This window comes from Cornus florida, unplaced genomic scaffold, assembly GCF_030987335.1.
Source record: "Cornus florida cultivar Cherokee Brave unplaced genomic scaffold, ASM3098733v1 CherokeeBrave_3.0.0_Hap2_Chr08, whole genome shotgun sequence".
Classification (NCBI taxonomy): Eukaryota; Viridiplantae; Streptophyta; class Magnoliopsida; order Cornales; family Cornaceae; genus Cornus; species Cornus florida.
The window spans coordinates 16,984,687-17,010,200 of record NW_026775578.1 but is presented as its reverse complement, the minus strand read 5'-3'; the positions used below and the strand labels follow the sequence as shown (position 1 = coordinate 17,010,200).

The following is a 25,514-nucleotide window of genomic DNA, read 5'->3' as shown; positions in this document are numbered from 1 at the left end:
GAAATATAAGAATTTTATTTATACAAAATTGTAATTTCCGCTGCCAAAGGCTGCAATGCTTTACAATTTTTCTTCTTTAAATTTATCTCCTAATTTTTGTTTATAAGAGTTAGATAAATCATTGACATAACAATCTTATATATATATATATATATATAAGGTTTATAGTGGTTAAAACTTTAATTGCTAACAAAGAATATTAAGATGAAATCCTAGGGCGTTAATAAGATTTTTGACTTTTATTTTTTACAACATATAGAAAGATAGACAACTTTTTAAATAATTAATTACTTTATATTTTAAAATAGGTCTCATTATATTTGACACATACTTTTACATAAACTCGCTGAAATAGTAGGTTTTTATTTGTCGGGCTAAATAGCACGACTCTAAATTATGTTGTACTTGTGAAAGGTGTAATTTTTTATTTTTTATTGTTAAATAGTTATATAAATTTACAGAAATTGTTTGCTTTACTTTTTAAAATTATAGATGGGAAAGATATAAAATACTAGAAGAAAGAGGGAATACTTGTAATACTTTCAATTAGATGGGCAATAGAGAGAATAGAAATAATTTGAAGGATTGGGTTTGTTACGAAGGGGTAGTCTTGGACAATGGATAAAATTTAAGACGAGTTTCTCTGTCCTCTCTGTTTCCATCTTTCTCTTTCTACGTTTCTCTCTCCTCTGTTTCTACATCCTTCGTCGCTTCCCATATCCAACACACCAAATCTTGAGGAAACCCTAACTTTTCCCCTTTTGTTCAGATTTGGTGATATGCTATAATTTCAGAATTGATAATCGATTCAAATCAACCCATTAGGCATCTTTATCGTTTGTTTTGAACCTAAATTTCAATACTAAATTCTAGGTTTCTCATTGATTTCTAGGGTTTTTGCGGATCGTGGAGGTTTGATTTGCGATATCATATGTTTGTATTCTGATAGATCTATTGGTTGATTTGTGTTTAAATGGCGAACGGTACCGATACAGAGGATTATGTGGTGTTGTCTCGCGTTCGTCCGGGTTTGAAACGCGAATTCGCTTTTGCGTTGAAGTCTCAATCCGAATACGCCGGTTCAATTGGTCGGACACGGTCGAGGAGGCCTCAGAATGGGTCTCTGGACAATGGAGTTTTAAAGAATTCGAGCACTAAGAGATTAAAGAGCTCCGTTTCGAAGGAAACAAAGAATGATACAGAGAAACACTCAATCAAAGATGATTCAGTTACAGATATGGAGATATCGATGAATAATGAGGCGATAAATGGCAGTAAGGTGAGTGATATGATTGGTGATATTGGCGAGAGGGTGATATCTCTTAGTGATGAGGATGAGCCGGAGAGTGATGTTGTGGATCTAATAAGCGATGATGAGCCAAAGAGTACTTTGGTGGAATCACTGATCACAGCGGAAGAACCAAAGGATGAGATGAAGATACCGGTGGAAGCTGGAAGCATTGATGAGGCAAAGACCAATCTGGTTGAAGCCATGAGTGAGAAGGAACCCAAGAATGATTTAGTGGAACAAATGTGCAAAGAAGCAGCTGAGCCGGAGTATCAAGTGAAGAATTTTGCAGATAAACCTCCAACAGATGCAAATTTGGAAAAGGTTGATCCGCCATGCAATGGGAAATACTCCGTGGAACCAGCTATTCTGACTGGGAATGGAATTGCAGAGAATGCTATGCCTGGCAAACCTGTGAGTTGGGCTGCTGGTTCTGCGTCGAAATCAAATGTGGAATTGGTGGAATCAGCAGAGGTATCTTTGACGGAAGATGTAAAGACCGAAGAAGTTGCAGAAAGTGAAACAGTAAGCTCACTAGTTACACCAGCGAATAAGCTTGAAATGAAAATGTCAAAAAAGATTTCATTGAAGAGATTTCCCCCCAAGTTAAAGGAACTTCTCGACACGGGTTTGCTTGAGGGTTTACCTGTGCGGTATATCCGAGGCTCGAAGGTAAATTCTACATTCAGTTTCTACAATTTTTGCGATGTTTAACTTAGAAGCTTGTCCTGATGTTTTAGTTACTGTTATTATTACATTTCTCGATATAGGTGAGAGCACCAAAGGAAACAGGGCTTAGAGGAATAATCAAAGGTTCTGGGATATTGTGCTCTTGTGAGATGTGTGGGGGAGCTGAGGTAGTTTTGTATCCCAATTCAATATATCAGCCTGTTAACACGTTATTTTATTTCCTATAGTTGGCAGTAAGTTGAAGTTTTGCATAATTAATTTACTTTTCTTTTGTTTTGGTTCATGTAGGTTGTGACTCCCAATCAATTTGAGTTGCATGCGAGTAGTTCAAATAAACGTCCACCAGAATACATATATTTGGAGAATGGTAACACCCTCCGCGATGTGTTGAATGCATGCAAAGATGCTCCAATGGATATGTTGGAAGTAACTATCCAGAATACCATTGGTTGTTCATCTGGAAATAAACCCACAATTTGTCTGAATTGCAAAGGTTTTTTTACTTGTCTCTTTTGTTATATCAGACATATATATATATTTTTAAATTTTAATAGTGATTGTATTTTGTTTGCCTTTCATGATTTCAGGGTCCATTCCTGAAGCTGGCACTTGTAAAACAGTTCTGTTTTGTGATTCGTGTATGGCTTTAAAAGAGTGTCAACCTAGCCCTACTCAAATGAGTGATACTAGTGATAGGTATTGATGGTTAGAATTTAATTTAATGAATTGCGATCATCTTAATTATTTACTTTTGGTAATTTCAAGGGTATCATGATTGGATGTTCAACAGTTGCGAATTTACTGTGATAAAACTCCTAGCTATTTTGATATGAACATTAAATGATGTGTTAGCTGGGTTATTGTCCTTTCACTCTAACATTTCTTGGACTTAGAAGCAAATTGATGTCGTGACATATTAGCAGTTACTTGGTTTTGTGGAAAAACAATTATATGCTTTGAAAATACTAAAAGTCTATTTATCTGCTTATCTATTGGAAAGACCTATTTATTTGCTTATCTATTAGAAGGATCTATTTATCTGCTTATCTATTAGAAAGATCTATTTATCTGCTTATCTATTAGAAGGATTCTATGAAGCAAAATCCACTATGTCGGCAGCCTCCTCTGCATGCTTCTGTTATGAAAATGTACTTTTCCTTGAATATCACTAGTAGATGCACACAGCAAAACATACAAAACAGCAATAATTAGATACAAATTACAGTTATATGTTTCTTTAGTTAGGTCCTTAGAGGGTGAGGGAAGTAGAGTTTATTAAGGGATCAATGTTGAAGTTAAAGACATAGTATCAAATGCATTATGCCATGTCCGCTTTTTTGCTCATTCATTTAAGATTATCTCATCAATTAATATAGTGTAATTTTATTTACAAGTAAAAGAAAAGAAAAGTTTAAGAGGCGTCTACCAAGTTACAAATGGTTATGTCCTTGAGTTTTACAAAACCGTGCCCACCATTCATGTTGCAGAGTTTGATGATAGCCTTTAAGACATTCTGTTAGTGGCAAGCACATAGATGACTTGGCGGGTTGAAACAATGCCACTGGTGGGAATAAAAATGAATTAAGCTTTCAAAATTTGTAAACCATGGTATTGGCAAGCCATATAAGCTTAATACAACAAATCAAAATTTTCCCCCTATTTGCACTATTAGGGTTTCCTTGTACATATGAAAACCCTTTGGTAGTTATGAATCAATTTTGAAGTTGGCAAATCAACTTATGTCTTTCCTAATTCAGTGCGGATACTTCGATTGTGGATATACATTTTGTGAAGTCACAATTTCTTGTGAGAAAACTGAGTTTTTCAGAACCACTGTATGCCTAGGTATCATGTGTCTGCTAGTGCAACATTTTTATTTTAGAAAATGAGACGTTGAATGAAACCAGGGGTTACAAAAGGTGGTTTAAAGGACAAGAGTTGACAAAAAGAAGTGAAGTAGAAAAAGACAAGATGAAGTTGCATCAACCCCATGACGAAGCTCACTTAAATGTTTCAACGTGGAAAGTAGTTCCACTTAAAGAATTCACTTAACAAAAGTTTCCTCTATCGTTGATCAAAGCGTTTGCTTTTAGAAATTTTAAATATATAAATTGAAAGGCATTCAAAAAAGAAAAGCTAATGCATGAATTTGAGTTGCAAGATGAGAGTATGGTTTATAGCCTTAGATTGCGGTGCACTAAAAGATACACTTGAATGAGCAATATTATCTCTAAGAACTTGAAGTGCTGGACGGACCTATTTTCGCCACATTATGTCAATTTATAGGCTTAGTTTAGGAAATGCTAGTCTTCCGTTAGTAACATTTGATAGCCTACCCAAATTTGGATGGGACAACCGGACAATTAAGGGCCCCACCATCAAACTCAATGCCATACTTTCTTGAGGAAGGGGTTCCAGAGTCCCAGTGACGAAGGTTTTTGACTATTGCTGGATTAGTCTATACCCTACAATCTTATCTTTTGGTGCAAATTTTGGACTTAGCATTTACTTTCTTTCAATGGAATAGCTTAATATTGACTCACATTAAAATGTGTAACAGCTTTGTCACATATAGTAGGATCCATGTGGCCTATAGCATCATTTACATTTAGGTATGTTTTGTTGTGGGAGATTTTTTTATGATCCTGAAACAGTGAATTGTATTCTAATTCTATGCTGCTGGTTCTCTATCTCATTTAACACAGTAAGTGGAAGATGGAATTCTTCAAATATCATGTGCCCATCCTCATTTATAAAACGAATCATACCCATGTTACCAGCACAATTCTGTGTGTGACATTGCAATGTATAAATTGTTACCAGCACAATTCTGTGTGTGACATTGTAATGTATTAATGACATGGATATGTTAAATTCTTTCATTATCATACCAAATTCCCATCACTTGTCTGTCTCACTCCTTGGTGTTATAGGAATTTGCTATTATTTTATTTTTTTTAGCATTGCTTTGGACTCTACTGTCTTTTAACAATCAACATAGTGCTGTTGGAAGATTACCATTTGGTAATGTATGTGTTTTCCCATGTGTCATTGATGTGTTTTTGAAATACTTTTATTTTAATATTTTCAGGTCACCGATGTCTATTCCAAAGTCATCTGACAAAGTGTCCTATAGTAGCTCGTCAAGGAGTAAGAGTCATGGGAGGTTAACTCGAAAGTTAGTATTTTTTCTGCCTGATCTCTTAATTAATCTTTTATAAGTAGACGCATATATTGCCACCAGCATTTATTGCATGTTTCTTTTTGTCTGTTTGATTTAGTGCTCTAAATCTTTTTTGTTTTGTCTTTTTTCAAGAGATTTGCGGATGCATAGGTTGGTATTTGAGGAAGATGTGCTGCCTGATGGAACTGAGCTTGGTTATTATGCTCGTGGACAGGTTGTTTATCTCATGAAGCTACATGAAATGTTTTGGCAATAGCATTTCTATATGTAATACTCCCTCCGTCCCATTTTAATTGTCCATCTTTCCTTTTTGGGTTATCCCAATGTACTTGCCCCACTTAAAATGTCCAAGTAAGATAAACGCATCTTTTGATAAATACCCTTGAAGTTTTAAAAAATTTCCTATATATATTCAAACTTGAAAGGATAATTTGGTAATTTTGAAATGGGACAATGCATTAATTGCATGTCTCCTTAAAAAGTTCTACCCTACAAAAGGGACAACTAATATGGGACTGAGGGAGTATTTATTTATTTATTATTATTATTACTATTTTCTGAATCTTCTCTCATTGTTTGTTAGAAATTGCTTGCTGGTTACAAGATGGGTGCTGGAATTTATTGCACTTGTTGCCGCAGTGAGGTAGTTCTGTTATGATTTGGATTACGGCCTTACTAAGTAATCTATTTGAGATGTTGACCTCCTTTACGTGCCTGAACAGGTCAGCCCCTCACAGTTTGAATCTCATGCTGGTTTTGCGTCACGCCGGAAGCCGTAAGTGTCTTTTTTAATATTTTGGAAATTGGTTGGAAATCATGACCTATAATTTTATGCTGCCATGTGTAATGATAAGTTATTTACCCTTTATTCTTTTTGCTTTTGTCCTTTTCCTTTTGACTTGGGATTATTTGTTTTTGCAGGTACCTGCACATTTATACATCAAACGGGGTTTCCCTTCATGAATTGTCAATAAGTTTATCAAAAAATCGGAAGTTTTCTGCTGAAGAAAATGATGATCTCTGCTCCATCTGTGCAGATGGAGGAGATCTTTTGCTTTGTGATACTTGCCCACGAGCATTTCACACAGGTGAAAATTACTCTTGTGTAATTCGCTTTTGTTTTTGTGATTTTTTTTTTTAGTTTTTATAGCTCTTGTTGTATGGCGGTTGTGTTGTTATTTAGCTCTTGTTATTTACATTCATACTACGGATCATGGAGCAAGTACTGCTTAAGTTGTAAAAGTATTAAGGATAATTGGGCATAAAAAAAAAATTAAAAACATGCCAGTATGTGTTACCACCTTCTCATGCAATGTTTTGTCTCTTCTTGTTCTCTTTTCTATAAGCACTTTTGTTTTTTTCCCATACTACTACTGTGTGTTGTTTCGTTCCTGATTTGTAATAATACAAGGGTGTGTTGTTATTTGAATTAATGTATATCAACAACAAATTTATACATGCGATAAATGATGATTGTTGCTGCTTTTGTGATCTGCAGAGTGTGTTTCTCTACCTAGCATCCCCAACGGTACTTGGTACTGTAAATATTGTCAGAATACGTTCCAAAAAGAGAAATTTGTGGAGCATAACGCCAATGCTGTTGCGGCTGGAAGGATCGCAGGAATTGATCCTATAGAGCAAATAACAAAGAGGTGCATTCGTATTGTGGAAACTCCAGATGCTGCTGAAGTTGGTGGATGTCTGCTGTGCAGGTTGTATTCAAAGTGTTTTAAGTTGGAGTCTTCATATTAAAAGCTTAAATGGCCTGTTATCATTATTATTTACATATTTCCCCATCCCTCCACTTTTGGATACCCTCCTGATCAATTAATGAATATTGATAAATGTGCATTTGGATTGAATACCACTTGGAAGTGGGTTCTCTAGTTGGAACAAATAGTCAATTATAGCCCTTAGTGAAACATTCTTGAATATATCAGCCAAAAATTCTTTTATGCCTATAGCATCATTCTACTACTACTACTACTACTACAGATCTTCTCATCTCAGAATTTTGATGGTAGTGTATAGTTGTTATTATGAAATTTAATTGCAATTTAGGGATTAATTTCTTTTGTATTTCTCTATGAGTCAGTACAGCTTTAATCTTCTTTTGTCTGATGATTTCTGTGCTTGTATATGTCATCTTTAGATGCATTAAGCAGTTAACTTTTGCCTCAATTTTGTCGTCTTCATCATTTGAAGAACTTTTTGTTCTTACACATTCTTGATACATGCAGGCAACACGATTTCAGCAAATCAGGATTTAGTCCTCGCACAGTTATCATTTGTGATCAGGTATTTACTATTCTGTCATGATGGCAGTGTGCTTTGCACGTTTGGCTTTCCAAGTGCCCTCAATTTTACATTGCTTAAGTTTGTAACAAGTGCTCTCTCTCTCTCTCTCTCTCCAGTGTGAGAAGGAATATCATGTTGGCTGTTTAAAGGAGCACAAAATGGATGACCTAAAGGTATTTGAACATGTTATGTTATTTTTAAATTTTAAATTTTTTCTTCAATTGTTGTATACCCGGCGCATACGCAAAACTATTTGTTGATAATGTGTTGATCCATACATATGACAGGGTTTACCAGAAGGGAAATGGTTTTGTTGCATGGAATGCAGTAGGATTCATTATGCTTTGCAAAAGCTGGTAGTTAGTGGGGAAGAGAAACTTCCGGAGACTCTGCTAAATGTTATAAAGAAGAAGCATGAGGAAAAAAGCTCGGAGAATAGTGCTAGTGCTGATCTTGATTTAAGATGGAGGCTTCTCAGTGGGAAAACAACTTCTGATGAAACAAGAGTGTTGCTTTCGAAGGCTGTTGCTATCTTCCATGTGAGTAATTGTTGATTGTTATATTTCTGAGGCTCCTTTCTATTTTTTATTGTTGGTTTTATTGCTTGGATTTGATTAGATTATGTAAATGGTTTCACTGAAAAAATTCCCATTCAGGTTCTATTTTGATGTTCTGCTTTTGTTTATGCTTTTGTTGTTATTTTATTTTTTTAATTCGTGAAGTTAATGATATGTGAAAGGCATTGTATTGAAGACTATCTGATTATCGGTAGCTCCCTTAAAGGAGGCAGAGGCCCAGAACAACTACAAGATTATTTATCTGGCCAAGAAAGCTGGAGAGTGAAACATCCTAGTCCAAAATCGTCCAAATAAGCAGAAATCATTTTCTAAAACTAATTATTGTAACCTCTTTTTTATCTCCTTCCATTGTACTTGTATAGGCAAACACCTATGTGCTCGTTGCATGATTGAGATTTTGAATATGGCCTATGGATGGTAGCCTTAGGACTTCCATGGCATGTTAAAGAGCTCCATCAATTCGCTATAGCAATATTCCAAAATACAGGGAACTTGGGAGATGGGCTTTCCTGATAGAATTTTTCAGTACATGTCTTTTTGGATGGAGAATGTTTAAATGGATTTTTAAATTGAAGAATACCAAATGGATTAATGGAAAATGTTTTATTTGTTATCTCTCTCAAAATTTGAGTTATTTCCAGTCACCTTGATCCTTGAACACCCTTTTTGTTCCCCTTTCCCGATTCATATGTACACTGTGTTGAACTCTCTCTAATAGTTTGTTGTCATCAGTTATAATGTTTTAGTGCCTGTGAACCTTCAATGTTTATTTTTTAGCAATCTTTTGTACTAACAGATTTTTAATCTCTTTGTTATGCTTAGGATCGGTTTGATCCAATTGCGGATTCAAACACAAGCCATCTTGATCTCATTCCGCACATGGTTTATGGGTGAGCAATGATGTTCATTTATACCAATATTTAGTAATATTATTGTTCAATTATAAGTAAGTGTCATATGGAATTTCAACAAAAAAATTTCAATCTTCCTGCAGTAGGAACTTGAGGGACCAAGAGTTTGGAGGGATGTACTGTGCAATACTAACAGCGAAGTGAGAATCATTACTAAATGCTTAGTTGATATTCTTTGCCTTTTCTTTATCTTTTATTTTTTTGAGAAGTATTTTTTTCTTGGAATGATATCCTCCATTTTCTATGCAGTTCGTCAGTTGTTTCCGCTGGAATTTTTCGTATTTTTGGACAGGAAGTAGCCGAACTTCCTTTAGTTGCAACTACTATTGATTGTCAAGGACAGGTGAGAGTAATGGGCTGTTGAGCTGATGACCTTTTTATGTGCTTTGGAATTCTTCATTGCTTCTAGTTTTTTATGTTGTATTAAATATGCCAAAAATTTAGACGAACAGCTATTCTGATCTTTAGAATTTACTGTGCTTGTAGGGGTATTTTCAGTCGTTATTCTCTTGTATTGAAAACCTACTTGGATCCCTGCACATCAAAAACCTTGTGCTCCCTGCTGCTGACGAAGCAGAGTCCATTTGGACAAAAAAGTTTGGATTTGCAAAGTTGGCAGAAGATGAGGTACGTGCAATTTTTTTGTGGTTTCGTCTCGAGCACATGAATTTAAGTCTAATATGCATGTTTTTTTGTCCTGCAGCTGAATAAGTATAGAAAAGATTACCAGATGATGGTATTTCAAGGGACATCTATGCTTCATAAACCAGTTGCACAGGTCGATGAGATAAAGAATTTGTAAATAGAAGGGTCACCGTCTTTTTGTGAAGTGTACAGGGGTCGCCGTCTTTTATGTAAAGGAGAAAGGGGCATTACCCATATGTTTTTTGGTAGCAAATAGAAAAAGGTAGAAGAGAGAAGAAATCTCAGCCCGTAGATGAATATACACAGTAGTAGTTGCAGCTGTTACTGGAGGGACTAACCATGAAGCTGGAGATCAGATAGCAGAGCTGTCATTTTTTGTTTTTTGAGTAGGGGATTCAAATTCTTTTATTCAGTGTTTTCCCGCTTCTACCGCAACTAATCATTCTTTTGAATTCTGAAATTGGATCTGGTTCTGAATCAATGCAAGTATGATGATGATGATGATGATGATCTGGTTTTGAATTAAAACCTATAGCAAATTTAATACGCCTTCTGTTTAACGTCTATCTTTTGTGGGGAGCTATAAATTGCTGTATGTTTTGTGGTTTTAAGTTTTATTCACTTTTTGTATTATAGACAGAACCGCATTTGTTGGTGAATATTATAGCATTATCATTCTAGTCTAAAGCCTTGCAAATCAAATTAACGTTATTTTAGAAGTGTGATGCATTATTTTAGAATTGTGATAGGGAGTTTGATTTCTAGAGTTATGATACATGGTCGGATTTTCGGACTATCATGATTGATGATGTCACGATTTTGTTATTAGTCACTCACATAAAATGCAATACCGTATTTATCATTTTTTACTATTATATGCTTTGTACATTTATCATTTGTAACACAAAGACTAGAAACTCGAATTTTTAATATCCCTTAGCTTTCTATTTTATTTGTGTAATTTTTTTTTTTTTTTTTGGTACAATGCACCCACATTAAAGAAAGAAAACAGTTGATGTATGTCTTCTTGTTTGATGATAATTAATGGTTTTAATGAGCCTACTCTCCAAACTCTATGTAAATTAAAGTTAAATTTGATTTGTAAGTTATATTTCAAATTAATAAATCAGCCAGCTAATTAGTTTTTTAAGACAATGTAATTATCACGCTCCTTGCGGGGAAAAAAATAATAAAAGAAGTCAAATATTATCGTTTAGTCAGATTTGAAACAATGCACCGTTATTACCAAGTGTGCCGTTATGAAGTCACTAGGGCTCCAATTGAGCGGGAACATATTCAAAATTTAAAATTCAAACCAAGCATTTTCTTTTTGCCTATAATACTACTAGAACATTTCAAGAAATAATAGTTTTACTATCTGACCCCTGTAAACTTTTATATTCCGTCTTCTCACCCTTTTTATATATCATCATTCTCTCATCTTTTTATTTTGTTATTCTCTCTAAAAGGTACATCACCGCATCTCTGTTGGTTGCTCAGAGTATCGCTCTTTTCTTAAATCAAAATTAGGGTTTCGTAATTTTTGTTAATAGTCATTGCCTTTCTTTTGTTTCATTTCTCAGATCAAGTGGCGATTCGAACACCACTCTACTCTCTTCAAAGCGATTGAATTCGAAAATCGAAACGAGAACAGCCAGAGATGGGTCAGATCCAGTACTCCGAGAAGTACTTTGACGATACCTTCGAGTACAGGTAATTTCTCTTCCTTAGTTTTTTTTTTTTCTGATTTGGCTTTGGTTCTTCGATTTCTTGATTTGGCTTTGGTTCTTCGATTTCTTGTGAACTTCGTTTTTCTCACATGAGGCTCGTCTTCCGATTGTTGATTCAGGCATGTGGTTCTTCCTCCTGAAGTGGCCAAATTGCTCCCAAAGAATCGGCTTCTCTCTGAAGTAATGTATTTAGTAATTGGCAATTGAATTAGGGTTTTACCGAATTTCGTTTGGTTTATTTTTTCCTACAACACCTTTATCTGTTCGGTTTCTAAGAAAATGAAGGAAAGGAAAATATATTTGTTAATATTCCTATTATTATGTGGTACCAGCGGAAGTCAAAATCAATTCATTTTGTTTAAGCAGTTTGAGTTCCCCAACGGAGGTTTTACATGTACTTTTTATGTGGTTGTTAGAATACTCACATTTCTATTTTTTACAACTCTTACTCTTTCTTTGTTTTGTATTTAGAGAGTTGAAATTTAAGAATTGAAAGAATATCATTTATTTTGTTTCAATTCTTTGAATAACCAAACAAAAACAAATTGCTATTTTTTTTTTGGACCTAGAAAAGTACGTACATGCTATATCCTTTTTGATATTAAAATTGCTCCTTTGTTTTGATTTGGTATTACAGAATGAGTGGCGTGCAATTGGAGTTCAGCAGAGCCGAGGTTGGGTGCACTATGCGATTCATCGACCAGAGCCTCACATCATGCTCTTCAGGAGGCCTCTGAACTTTCAGCAGCAACAGGAGAGCCAAGCTCAGCAAAACATGCTTGTCAAGTGAAAATTGTTACCCTTCTATAAATTCTCTGTAATAGCCTTTTCATTTCCTCTAGAAATGAACACATGATATGATACTTAGGGTTCAAGATTGCGATGTTATGAAATGCTTGGTACTGTACTGTTTGATTCTCTTTGCCTTGGAGAATTTCAGGTTAAAACTTTTGTTTGATGACACTGATGTCATTGGTGCTTGGTAGTAAACTTGTGTTTTAGGGGAATTATTTCAACGAACTTATATAAGGGATATGCTTTTGTTTAATGTTTTCATTTGGTGTTGATTGCGTCTCTATAATGCTTTGCTTTGTAATTGTATTTTTTGTTTCTGGTTTTTCTGCTTTTGAAGATCAGAGGGAGACACTATTGGATGATCTCACTTTGAGTCAAATTTGTTGGTACTATTATGCTAAAGTATGGGATAATCTTGCTTGATTATAACAGATTAGATAAATTGTAAATTTTTTTAGGCTGAGTTTGTTTACTGAGATAGTAGTTGAACTGTCTTCCAAATCCTCAATCTGAGGTATTATGTTATGCTAAGGAATGGGTTGTGATTGGAGTATTAGGACGAACCATAATTTGTGTGATGTGTTAGCCCTTAAATGACAGTGACAGAACTTTCATGGCATAACTTACTTGATGCAAAGTCCACAATCTCCATTTCTCAAGCATTGATCTAGTTACAGTGAATTTGAGTGGGTTGCTCTTCAAAGTCCTTCCTCTTGCATGTTTATTTGTGTTGTATTTTGGAACACATCTATCATAATTATTTTGGTCCGTTTGATTAATTCTTTTTATGCATTTAGTTCACACTTACTGTGCTTGTTACTCTAGCTGCATAATTGTCCAATGTCAAGTTTGTTGGGAAATCTGTCAAGGGCCTGAAATTCTCATTTGTTTGTGCCATTTGTCGTCACAATTTAGTACAGTAATTTAGAATTTGCTAGGTAGGCATGGTGCTAACTGTTTTTATTTTTTTAGATATGATTGTGTGCATTGATCGAGTGTCTTGCACTCTATTCTGCATGTGGATCTTTACACAAATGAACTGCTTAATTTTCTGATTTGCACTTTGATTAACGTGACATGGATTAGAGAGATCTCCCTTACTCTTCTACAGTTACACTGGTGTGTAGTTTGAACCCAATGATATCCATATTTGTCACGTTACAGGCAGCATGTCTCTGACTGTTTTCTTTGAGATATGATTATTTGCATTGACCGAGTGTCTTGCACTCTGTTCTGCATGTGGATAAGAAGTTAGAACTCATCTTTACAGAAACGGACTGATTAATATTCTGATTTGCCATTTAATGAATGTGAAATGGATTAGAGATATTCCCTTACCCTGCTACAGATGTGTTGTTGAACCTGATCAGATCCATATTTGTCATGTTACAAGTTGCATGGCGCTAACTGTGTTTTTGAGATGTGATTATTTGAATTGACCGAGTATCTTTCACTCTGTTGTGCATGTGGTTAAGAAGTTACAACTCTTCTTTACTCAAACGAACTGCTTGAAATTCTGATTTGCTCTTTTGCTAAACGTGACATGGGATTAGACATAATCTCCCTTACTTTCCTATAGATGTGTTGTTGAACCCTATCTATCCATGTTTGTCATGTTACAGGTAGCATTCGCCCTAACAAATGAACTGACAATTTCTACTGCAGTAATGATCCGTGGATCCCTGAGTAGAGCTAAAAAAAAAAGAGTTTGACCCTGCCGGGTCATTTTCCATGGGAACATTCTGTTCATAGCACAAAACTAAGCCGGGTCATTTTCCATGGGAACATTCTGTTCATAGCACAAAACTAATCTGCATCAACGAATGATGTGAAACTCTTCCTTTAATGAGGTATAGGGTTGGGCTTCATCCTATTGAATTTGTTATTTTCCCATGATATCTGTTTGTATGGATTGAATGTGACATATTATCTGAAAAAACGCAAGATTCTCTCCTTCGTTCTTCATTTTTTTGATCTGAACATTGGTCGGCTGGCTCAGTGTCTCTGTGCTACATCAGTGTTATCGTCATTGTAGTACATAAAAGGTCATTTACTATTAAAAGTGTATATCCTTATTCATAGAGATTGAATCGAACAAACACTTTACACTTGAACCTGTTACTCATTAAAGAATACAATACAAACACTTAAAAGAAGATTGTGCTGCAAAGGAAGGAAATGTTGGGAGAGAGAAGTTTAGAAATTCAAACCAACCATTAAATGACACAATCTAAGCCCCTAAATGACTCAATTTTTTGGTTTCCAGAAATATATTATTTATGAAAAATGATTTTGTATCAAGTAGTTGTGGTGAATTATTAAACTTATTATTTTAATTGATCATTTATACAACAATAATGGTCTGTTCACTAGTAAGAATTAATTCTACTTTTACTTTCTAAGAAAATAAAATAACGATTCTAATTTCTTAGGATGAAACAAAAAGTAAAATGAAGATTATGAGTGAGTATAAGAAAAGGGTTGCAGTTTCTTTTTGTCTATACTGTAAAAAGTAATAAATACTCACTTTCTCTTTTTTTCATTAAAAGAGGACTTTCTTAAAATTGAAATGTAAAATTATATTTAGTAAACATGATTTGTGCTTATTTATTTTTTTACATAAATAACTAATTAAAAATAATTTGATTATTCAGTACAAATCTTCATTGTAATTATCGCGACTCCTCACTCATTATTTATTTGAATTTATAATAAAATGTAATTGGTATGATACTCAAGTTGCGAAATTGAAAAATGATCAAAAATGAAAGGAGGCCCAAGAGTCAGTCGTGACAATGACTAATATCATCTCTACATCTTCAAAGTACAAACAAGTGGACGTGATCTGAGTCTCTTATTTGGCAAAGATGGTCGGCACTTCATTACAGCAAACTTTGCTACCACTAGCCTCACGACACATCAGCTGTGGTCAGTGTGGAAGGTGTAGCAGTTCTTGACTTAGTGGGATAGATTCACTGGAATGACGTTTATGCCCCGACCTCAATCTCCTGTGTGGCAGATTTTCGTTTGTTGAATTTTAACTAACACCACCATGAGCTCAACTGTACATGAACAAAAAATCATTCAACATATGGTTCGCTTTCTGGTCTGTCCTCTCTGCGATGGTTCTAGAGAGCCATTGCAAACTTGCACGCAAAGCCGCCTTCTTTTTCTTTATTCCCCTCTCTCTCTCTCTACCACGCACCTTTCTCTCTCTAAAACACACAAACCCCTACATACTACATAGTTCGTACGTGCATACATTTTGAATGAATAAAGCTAACCGTACAAAATTTACTTGACAAGTGTACTGAATTCTCAGCTGAAAATGGCTTCACTACTCTCAACAACACCTTTTGCTACAGCTATTTCAACACCATCATTCCGTACCTCTCTTTCTCCTCGTTCCACCAAAACCCTAATCCATTCCACATCAACCAGACGAACAATTCTCCCTCCTACCCGAGTCGCTGCTCCTCCAACCCCACCATCACCAACCACCACCACACTTTCCCAAGAACAAGATCAATACCAGGAAATTGAACTCCAAGTCGAAGATGAAGACAAAGACGACACTTCCTCATCCAAGTTCTCTTGGAGAGACCATTGGTACCCAGTCTCTCTCATCGAAGACCTCGACCCCAATTCCCCGACCCCATACCAGCTTCTCAACCGCGACCTCGTCCTCTGGTTCGACCGATCCACCTCCGAATGGGTCGCCTTCGACGACAAATGCCCTCATCGACTCGCCCCTCTCTCTGTATGCCCCTCAATTGAAGTCCTCCCCACGAAATTGTGAGTTTAGGGTTTTTGGTAATCTTTGGGAATTTTGAAGATTGGTTTTGGTTTTCTTGTAGGAAGGACGAATAGATGAAAATGGGGACTTGCAGTGTTCGTACCACGGTTGGTCTTTTGATCGGTGCGGATCTTGTGTTCGGATCCCTCAGGCGGCGACGGAGGGGCCTGAAGCTCGGGCTGTTCGATCTCCGAGAGCCTGTGCCACCAAGTTTCCCACCATGGTCTCTCAGGGTTTGCTCTTCGTTTGGCCTGATGAGAACGGTTTGGAACGAGCTCGTGTTACCAAGCCTCCTATGTAATTCATTCTTACCAAGCCTCCCCACGCACATTATATTTATATATATTGGATATAGTTTAATGAAGTAATGGTTCCCTTATGTTTATTTTTTTATTTTTCTCATAGAACATGAATGCTTGAGTTCTGAGTATTTTATTGAAGTGTTATTGTTCTTTTGGGGATTGTTTAGGTTGCCTGATGACTTTAATAATCCTGAATTTTCAACGGTGACGATTCAGCGTGATTTGTTCTACGGCTACGATACTCTCATGGAAAATGTCTCCGATCCTTCCCACATTGATTTTGCTCATCACAAGGTAATACTTGATTTTAAACTTATATATGCTTATAAAATCCCATCAGTCACTATTTAGGAATCAAATGTTCATAGCTTGGTCCCTATTTTATGCATAATACTATAAAGGTATGAAAATTACTGAAAAGGGAAGAGAAAATTTTGGTCTTAGTATCTAAGATTTAGAGAGAGGTTGAGAGGAGAGAGAAAGAGGGAAAGAGAGATGTGGCAAATGATGTGTCTTTATGAATGAAGTGTTTTAATAGTAGCCTTCAGATTAGTTTTGGAGAGAGCAGGAGAGAGATGTCCCAAGGAGAGGATCCGTATCCGAAGGAAGATACCTTTTAAGGTGAAAAAAGTCCAAGAAATTTCTAAGATACTATAAAAGATGTCAGATACCAAATAATAAAAATAAGCAGACTCCTTATAGTACTTTATGAAGTGATGGTAGAAATTCATTTCTGAGGCCGTTTTTAGACTCATAAAGACATACTTACTAAATAAGTTTTGGGTCCATTGTACCTTTGCAACGCTGCAATCTGTCACTAATAACAAGCAAATCTATATGATGTCTCCATGGTCCATGGACGTTATATTTCCGGATCACATTTTTGTTCTCAAGGCTTAGTATCATAGTAACTTACATGGCATCTAAAAGCTTGAATTACTATGTTCCTGCAATTGTTTGAGCTGGTCATTAGATACTGCTTGGAGAGCCGGCAGAAAGAAAGCTCCCAGTAGTCTACAATGCACAATTCAGTATAGGAAATTGATGACCTCTACCAAATATTTGGCTATTAAAGTTCTATGTAGCTTGAATGTTAGACATGTAATATTTCAGGACATGGTTGATTTAATAAAGGGGAAAAGGTTGTCAATTGAATATAGATAGTGGTGTTGAAGTTGGTATACAATATTACTCCATACCTTTCGCTCAGTAAGACAAAGTGGTGTTGAAGTTGGCATAGAAACTGGCAGAATTGTTATTATTATTTTTTCATGAATAGAAACTGGCATATTAACACCACTTACGAAAAAAAAAAAAAAAAAAAAAAACTGCCAGATTACACAAGGATTATAAAGCAAAATTTCCTTCCCCCCCCCCCCCCCCCCCCCCCCCCCCCTTCTCTCTCTCTCTCTCGTCTGCATGTAAATCTTCAACTTCTAGCGAGTTTCTTATTTTTCATTACATCACAAACCCTTAAGAGAATGGCTGGCGTTTGGGGCTTCATATTGATGGGAACCTCTGATCATGGTATAATGACTTCATGTGTAGAAACAATTTATAGATAGTGTGTTTTTATATCCTCTTTTTCTCCTGCAAAATGAATAATAATTCGTAAATTCTTTATTTTGTATATTTTTGGTTACACATGCCGAGCTACTGAATGTACCATAAACTAAGTCTTTTAGACTGTTAATAATGGGGAATCACTCTACAGGTTACAGGGAGGAGAGACAGAGCCAAGCCTTTGCCATTTAAGATGGAGTCTACTGGCCACTGGGGCTTTGCTGGGTCAAATGATGATATTCCCAAAATCAGTGCTAAATTTGTTGCACCTTGTTATTACATTAATAAGTAAGTTCATCACTCAATAAAGTACTACAACTTGCATACATCACCTGTTTCATCCCAGCTTACAAAGTTTTGTTTACATTGCTAAAGTAATTAACAGCTTATAAAAGTGTTTGATGAATATAAATTGTGCACCTCATGGCACATGCCTAAGATTTGTCTGGTTCATGTGCATGTGATGTACACGTTAATAAGCAGAATTTCATCCAGCCGTCTAAACTATCCTTACATTTCTATTGTTCAAATCAATTGACGTCATATATGTAAGTTTTATTTATGTAGTACTTTGGTTTCCTCTATATATTAGATTAACTATTCTCATCTTAGACACTGAAAAATTTGTAATTTTTCACTGAACATGGTGCATAGGCGTCAGTACATGTTGGATGTATACTTGCATTTATCATTGCTCTATTTTTTTTTAATTATTATTTATTTATATTCAGAATAGAGATTGACACAAAGCTTCCCATTGTGGGTGATCAAAAATGGATAATATGGATTTGTTCCTTCAATGTACCAATGGCACCTGGGAAGACCCGGTCAATTGTTTGTAGTGCTCGAAATTTCTTCCAGTTCACAATGCCAGGTCCTGCATGGTGGCAGGTGAAGACTCTTTAGCTGTTCCTTCAAATGTGATTGTTTGATTGTAGTATCTCATAGGTGCAAAGTTCAGACTAACCTAGATGGTCTTTCTCTTAATCATGATCTACCTTCAGCCTTTTCATTTGTTTTCCATTTAAATTATTGTTGGTTGCACTCTTTTAAGAAAATGCACCTTATCTATGTTGGCTTGTAGTGCTATATTAAAAGAGGTAAATTCTTAGGAACTTTTTGGCCTAAAGAGTTGCAATGGGGGAGATAGTTGGTTTTTTTGGACATGTTGAGAGTTTAGGGCCCCTTTTTGGTCTTTGGTAGCTTTTGTGGGATGTGTTCCCATTTGATTGCTTTCTAATACAATATTATTAATTTAAAAAAAAGAGAGTTGGGCAGTAGTTTTTAAAGACAAAACCGCGGGGCGGGGGGGTTGAAACACTTTTTTCATGGTAATAATGATGCATGTTAGATCCTTTTAAGAAATTCTTATAATAAGTATTAAACTGAAGTTTTGTAATAACCTCTCTTATGTCATGGCTTGTTTAGCAGTTCTTTGATGATAGCAATTTGTATGAAATTTGAAGCTTGAAATATTTTTATTCCTAAAAGGGTCTGGATGTGGTAACCTTCTTCCGAATATTACTCCAACAGTAATGTCAACTATACATTCATCAAATCTTCTCCGTGTCTGCTGGGATAGGATAGGATTTATTGACCCACTGAGACAATATTTGGTTAGATAAGTCAAATCACTTGAATTTAAACTTGCATGTGGATGCTCAAAAGCAAGATTATCTCCTTCCTTTTGTCATTCTTCCTAATTTCCATAAAAAATTTAAATTATATAGTTTTTATTCTTTAGAAATCGAAGTGAACTTTCTGCTTGAAGACATCTTCTCATTTAAGGAGCTTGCAGACTGACACTGGAACTCATGTTGTTGTTCTCTCAATTTCATAAGCTTGCCTTGTACCTTTTTGTGTCAGGTGGTTCCTAGATGGCATGAGCATTGGACTTCAAACAAGGTGTATGACGGAGACATGATTGTGCTTCAGGGTCAAGAGAAAGTTTTTCTTTCAAAGTCGATGGAAGGTTCTGGTGATGTGAACAAGCAGTACTCGAAAATCACATTTACACCTACACAAGCTGATCGTTTTGTCTTGGCATTTCGAAATTGGCTGAGGCGACATGGCAACAGCCAACCTGAGTGGTTCGGCCCTAACCACCAACAACCGTTGCCTTCAATAGTCCTATCCAAACATCAGGTATTGTATCTGATTCATTTATGGGCATTATGCCACCCATTGCTCTTCACTGCCACTGGCTATATAAAAGTAAGAGTTGAAATAAATTTTTTTTTTTTGTTTGTTGAAATGCTGAACAGCATGCTTAATGAAATAAAATACTGACAAAAATGAAGTAGATGACTGTGTTTAGTTGTGGAGATGAAGTGGAGGTTTCTGAGGGAGGGTTATAGGGCGATACAATTATATTAGCTAATTGAATTAGGGATTGTTTTATAAGATTTCGGGTATTCTTTCTCCATCAGGCCATCATTACAGGACAGTATAAATCATTATGAATGTTTTGGAATTATTTCTTTTCTGTGGGGTTTTTAGACATTTGTTGTTCAGAAAGCATTTTATAAAGTTTTCATGTTTTTATTGTGCTTGTTTGTAGTATAATATTTATAAAGATATGCATTTTGGATGCCACAGATGTTGGATAGATACGAGCAGCACACTCTTAAGTGTTCATCATGTAGAAGAGCTTACACAAAATTCCAGGCGTTCCAAAAGTTCCTAATTGCCGCAGCTGTTATTTGTTCTGCAACAGCTGGGATTCCTTCAGAATTGCAGTTGCGGACTATTTTGGGTGGACTTGCAATTGTAAGTGCTGGCTTGGCTTATGCTTTGCATGAACTCCAGAAAAATTTTGTTTTTGTTGATTACGTCCATGCTGATATTGAATAAATAAAAGAACAGGGTCTAGAGGCTACCAGTAATGGTACATCCATCATACTAGGAATTATAAACTGTTGTCTACAACATTAAACATGTTGATTATGTAAATGCTGAAATTGTAAGCACAATTAACTGTTTTCAATCTGTAGAATTCAGTGCATACTTGTAGAATAATGAAGAATAGATGAAATGGAGATTATTGAACTTTGGACTCACAATTTATGAGATGAGGTTTTTCAATTTGAAATACTATCACAAACAATTAGGTGCTGTTTCGGTGGGAAATAATTCAGTAGGAGGTAAAAACAAACACATATACAATATAGAAATTGAAACTCCAACAAAGCAAAAGGTCCTGTGCAAAGATTTACAACATAAGCTGTCATTTATAAAATAGCATAATATGTCACTGAAGGAAAAGAGTTTAGAGACTAAAAGATACTTATAGCCCTATGAACTTAGACAAAGATCAAAATTACGAAGTCATTCCAGCAACCCAGCTAACTAATCAAACTAAGATTTGCTAATACGTTACATTGACTAAATACAATAGGAAACAGTTGATGACCCATCGTTACATATCGCATACATGTTTTTGTTAGGGACACACGCATGAGGACTTGGAACTTATCTATTGCATACATGATTGCATTTGTTCTCCACGTTGTTCAACTTTTCCGATCATCGAAGAATCCATAGCTGGAGTGTGCCCCAAGAACAAAGCAACATGACCCATAAGCTTATCTTTCCTAGAAAATGTGGTACCACATGAGCACTTCCACTTGACATGATCACCACAGTGCTTCTCATGTGTCCGTAGATCCGATACCACCGAGAACTGCTTCCGGTTGCAGCGATTGCAGACATACATCTTCGGGCAGTGACTCCTCTTGTAGTGATTCTTCACACAAACCATGGATTTCAGTGGCTGAAACTTCTCGTGCTTTCGATTCCACCTGCACCCTTCTTGTGGACATGAATATTTTCTAGGCAATTTCATCGGGCCTCCATTGTTTTCCATCAAACCTACTTTATTGCTCTTCATGGGATTGATCAAAGCAGCATTAGACTTGTACTCGTCACCATGAGCCCTCATGTGCATTCTCAAATTTGCATCGCGCTTGAACCCTTTCCCACAAACTCTGCAAAAATGTGTGTACTTGGCCAACAATTCTGCAGCGTCCAACTCGATGATGTCATAATTCTTTGGCGAAATCCCTTCACCAATTTTGCTCTTTTGACGCAATCCCAAGCTCCTTTCCATTCCATTACTGCTGCTAACAACCATATTTTGATTATTATCGTCATTCGTATTACATGATGTATTATAGTTATCACCAAACCAATCAAGGGTGGTCTCACCAGAATAAAAGCCTTGCTCTCTTTCATCTCCTTCCTGTATAATAACCTGGTGGTCTCCATCGCAGCTTGGTTGATCAGATAATATGCCACTGGGAAGCTTATTAACGCTTTGATGGTGCGATTCATCGTTGTTATTGGTGGCCGGAGTTGCACCAAGAGCTATCTGTTGGCAGGTGAACATAATGGATGACGCGGTGGCAATAATTTCTTGGATTAAAGTGGCAACGGTAGCCATGGTTAAGGTTGTTGATACTGTTGGTTGGCTTTGATCAGGAAAGATAAAGATGCTGATCAATGACTGCACTTGATGAACTTTGGCTTTGAGAGATGAGAGATTGTAGAGGAGATTGCTTGAGTGTGCTTCGGAGACCGAGCATGCTTCAAGAGCCGATGAAAGAACATCTTGGGTGACATCTCCATAGGTCTGCAACCCTTGTGACCCATTTTGGAAACAAGAAGTGCCTCCTGAATTAAGCATCTTCAAGAAGTTTTCTTCCTCTTCCTCCAATGTGGCTTTCTCTCTATTTGCTATTCTTCTTTTTTGTAGATTGTTTTTTGATCTCTTCTCTGAAAAGTTTGAAGTGTTTATATAGGAAATCATAGCAAGTAATTAATTTGCTTTCTGATAACGTAGCAACAAACAGAACACAGGAGATTTAGTAAGAGAGATATACAAGTCAACTATGAGCTTCATCAACTCATCCCCACTTAAGACCTCCCTTGAGTACCACCAGTCTCACATTGGGACAAACCTGAAGTGGAGAAAGGGATTTTGACGAAACTCACATTGATTAAACTAATAATGCTTACCCATTTATTCCTACCATATTATTTTCTTCAACGTTGGACATCCGATATGGTATTTAATCTATCCCTGTGTGCGTATGTATGCATGTATGTATCTTTGCGTGTCTACCAGTAATGGTGGAAGTCTTGTGCAGTGAGGTAATTTTTTTTATATGAGTGGGGAGTCTGAAAGGCGGCAATTCCGACTTATTTAATGTGAGTGGAGAGTGGACTTATTTTGTTTTTGGTTGTTTTTTTTCATTTTTTTCAATTTTTTTTTTTTTGGGTAGGTACTGTAGCAGTGAACAGTGAAAAAAACCAGGTTGGTAAAATCTGTTTTGTTTTGCACAGTAAATAGAACTGTATCGTTTGGTAATGTAGCAATGAACAATAATTATTTAAAAAAAAAAAAAAAAAAAAATTCTTAAATAATATTTTTAAACTAATCATTATATTTTTCAAACTTGCAAATACTTTTTTTACCGAATATGTTTCATGCTTTTGCTTTTAAATTTTTTGAAACAAATAGATATTACTAAATATGCTTTTGATTACTATTCAAAACACTCTAAGAATTTTTTTTGGTATGCGTTTTGTTTTTGGTGTGAGTGGAGAGTATGGATGTGAGTGGTGGATCTCATGCCTTCCACTTACATCAAAGTTGTCCAAGAATTCTAAGGGCCATTTTGGTATGTGATATGTTTTTGGTATTTTTATTTTTATAGTATATTATAGCTGTGAACATTAAAAAAACTTGTTTGGTAGAAACTATTTTGTTTTGCACAGTATAAAAATGAACAATGATTTTTTTTTTTAAAAACAAGAAACTCTTAAATGAATTTTTTAACTAATCATTATATTTTTTAAACTTACAATATTTTTTTACCAAATATGTTTTATGTTTTAACTTCCGAAATTCTTAGAACAAATAGATATTTTTTATTATTATTCAAAACACTCTTTGTAACAAGACATTTGTTTTGTTTCAAGTTAAAACAAAACATTTACCAAACCGTTTTTCATATATGTATCCATATATATGTGTGTGGCCTCGCATACATCAAATCATTCTTGGATATGCAATAGTAAGAGTCTCGAAACTGGGTTAATTTTATTTATTTATTCTATATAATGTAAAACATGAGTTGAAAATTTCAAATGGGCCATCCTCAGTTAAGATAACGACGACCTTTTCAAGCTGATCCGTGGCGAATTTATTAATTACAAGTTTTCAATGGCAGCTCAGAATGGTTTTGGACCACGCCGTCCAAGTAACATTATTGTTATTATTATAAGAGCCGTTCTGTTGTTGGGATGAACCGTGAAGCTTAACCACTCTTCCCTCATTAGCCCATACAAAATCCAATAAATGAAATGAATTAAATTATTCCAAAGCCGTTCTAATCCTACAAGTGACACCATTCATAGATTCCTGGGGCCGAATAATATCTAATTGCACACCATTATTATTGTGCGAGTTAGTTAATCTACCAATATACAATATCAAGGCCCAAATCCAAGTTCAGGGGGTCAGAACATTGCTGCCCAAGTCCACTTGTATCGGACAGATGATTCAGGGATCCGAGCCAAAATAAAAATATGATACATTCTTCAAATTTTGAGGATGTAGATTATATGCTGTGTGAGAGCCATGTAATATCTTTCATTTGACATTTTTCGAATTCGAAAAATGTATCATTATTACTTATCTCGAAAATTCAAACAAATTTATATTTATTATTTATAATTGTATTTTTTAACAATAATTTCTCATTTATTTATTTCCCCTCTGCTCTTTGAGTTTCTTTACGTGCAATAGTTGAATGGATCAAAAGACAAGAATGGTTATTATATGCACACAGAAGCCAATATGAGAGATTACCCACGTCACGTGAGGCGTGACTTGTGAGCTTTCGTTTCTGGCTGTCCACGAAGGCTACTTAAACTATGTATCTAAACCCTTTTTTCGTTTTCTTTTTCTAAATAATAAATAAAATCTCAAAGATGACCAATAGAAGCCTTTTAAAACTTTGATGGGTTAGGTTTCATGTTTCATAGCATTACTCATTTTTTAAATATTTCCACCCTAAATAGGCGCGTGGTTAACAGACGAATAATTGACGAATTTCACTAAATAATAGTAGACAATAATGGGCTTGACAGCATGTAATTTAAAGGGTTTGGTGACTTACTTGAATATACATGCACTTGATCAACACGAATCATCTGTAATGTGGTATGTGTTGTACAAAGGGGAAGTAACTCGGATGGCTCACAACACTGCAACTTTATACCATGTCAATGTACAATTTTGATATAATAAAGTAAATTATTTTTTATGCTAAATTACCTCAGCACCTAAGTGATGCATAGTGTGGAGCCTGATGAATACTATACACTAAGGCACAACTCCGCGGATTCAACTATTTTCGAACTTGTTATGTAGCTCTAATGGGATGGCATTTATTCAATCTGAACTCTCTGTATCCGTTGCAGTTTTTGATCATCATATTGAAATTCATGCAACCTTTGGACTTTTGGGTGAACTAAGTAAAATCAGTGTGTTCTTGTTTTGTGTGTGTTTTGATCTTTCTTGTGTTTTCTATTTAATTTCGCAACACTAATTATTATGTTTTAAAAAAAAAAATTTTATTTTAACTTCAATTTAACAAACATACAATTGACTCCAAAGTATGTTTTGGTCCTAAAATAAATGTTGTAATCTCACATGCTCACTCTCGT

At 35.5% G+C, this 25,514-nt stretch overlaps 4 protein-coding genes across 5 annotated transcripts; 3 read left to right on the top strand and 1 right to left on the bottom strand.

The window, feature by feature from the left end:
• The first annotated feature begins 647 nt into the window (after window positions 1–647).
• Window positions 648–10,224, top strand: LOC132269709 (uncharacterized). The gene is made up of 18 exons (XM_059770965.1): window positions 648–1,960; window positions 2,059–2,145; window positions 2,267–2,471; window positions 2,566–2,674; window positions 5,070–5,156; window positions 5,295–5,376; window positions 5,746–5,805; window positions 5,885–5,937; window positions 6,084–6,250; window positions 6,661–6,874; window positions 7,403–7,460; window positions 7,577–7,633; window positions 7,748–7,999; window positions 8,861–8,928; window positions 9,033–9,089; window positions 9,199–9,292; window positions 9,436–9,576; window positions 9,653–10,224. Exons 1-18 carry the CDS (start codon window positions 974–976, stop codon window positions 9,749–9,751), a joined length of 2,877 nt encoding a protein of 958 aa, XP_059626948.1. The 5' UTR covers window positions 648–973; the 3' UTR covers window positions 9,752–10,224.
• A 766-nt stretch (window positions 10,225–10,990) lies between these two features.
• On the top strand, window positions 10,991–12,378 carry LOC132269710 (cyclin-dependent kinases regulatory subunit 1). 2 transcript variants are annotated; one of them, XM_059770966.1, is made up of 4 exons: window positions 10,991–11,063; window positions 11,178–11,307; window positions 11,444–11,504; window positions 11,962–12,378. In XM_059770966.1, the coding sequence occupies exons 2-4, from the start codon at window positions 11,255–11,257 to the stop codon at window positions 12,112–12,114; spliced, it is 267 nt and encodes an 88-aa protein (XP_059626949.1). In that variant the 5' UTR covers window positions 10,991–11,063; window positions 11,178–11,254; the 3' UTR covers window positions 12,115–12,378. The 2 variants fall into 2 exon arrangements, with proteins under 2 accessions (XP_059626949.1, XP_059626950.1); XM_059770967.1 differs by lacking the exon at window positions 10,991–11,063 and adding an exon at window positions 11,074–11,095.
• Window positions 12,379–15,210: 2,832 nt separating this feature from the next.
• Window positions 15,211–20,842, top strand: LOC132269706 (pheophorbide a oxygenase, chloroplastic). Its single transcript, XM_059770962.1, has 7 exons — window positions 15,211–15,879; window positions 15,977–16,212; window positions 16,385–16,511; window positions 17,932–18,068; window positions 18,512–18,671; window positions 19,647–19,925; window positions 20,379–20,842. Exons 1-7 carry the CDS (start codon window positions 15,448–15,450, stop codon window positions 20,631–20,633), a joined length of 1,626 nt encoding a protein of 541 aa, XP_059626945.1. The 5' UTR covers window positions 15,211–15,447; the 3' UTR covers window positions 20,634–20,842.
• Window positions 20,843–20,965: 123 nt separating this feature from the next.
• On the bottom strand, window positions 20,966–22,632 carry LOC132269707 (protein SENSITIVE TO PROTON RHIZOTOXICITY 2). The gene has a single exon (XM_059770963.1). The coding sequence runs from the start codon at window positions 22,585–22,587 to the stop codon at window positions 21,256–21,258; it is 1,332 nt and encodes a 443-aa protein (XP_059626946.1). The 5' UTR covers window positions 22,588–22,632; the 3' UTR covers window positions 20,966–21,255.
• Window positions 22,633–25,514: the final 2,882 nt, after the last annotated feature.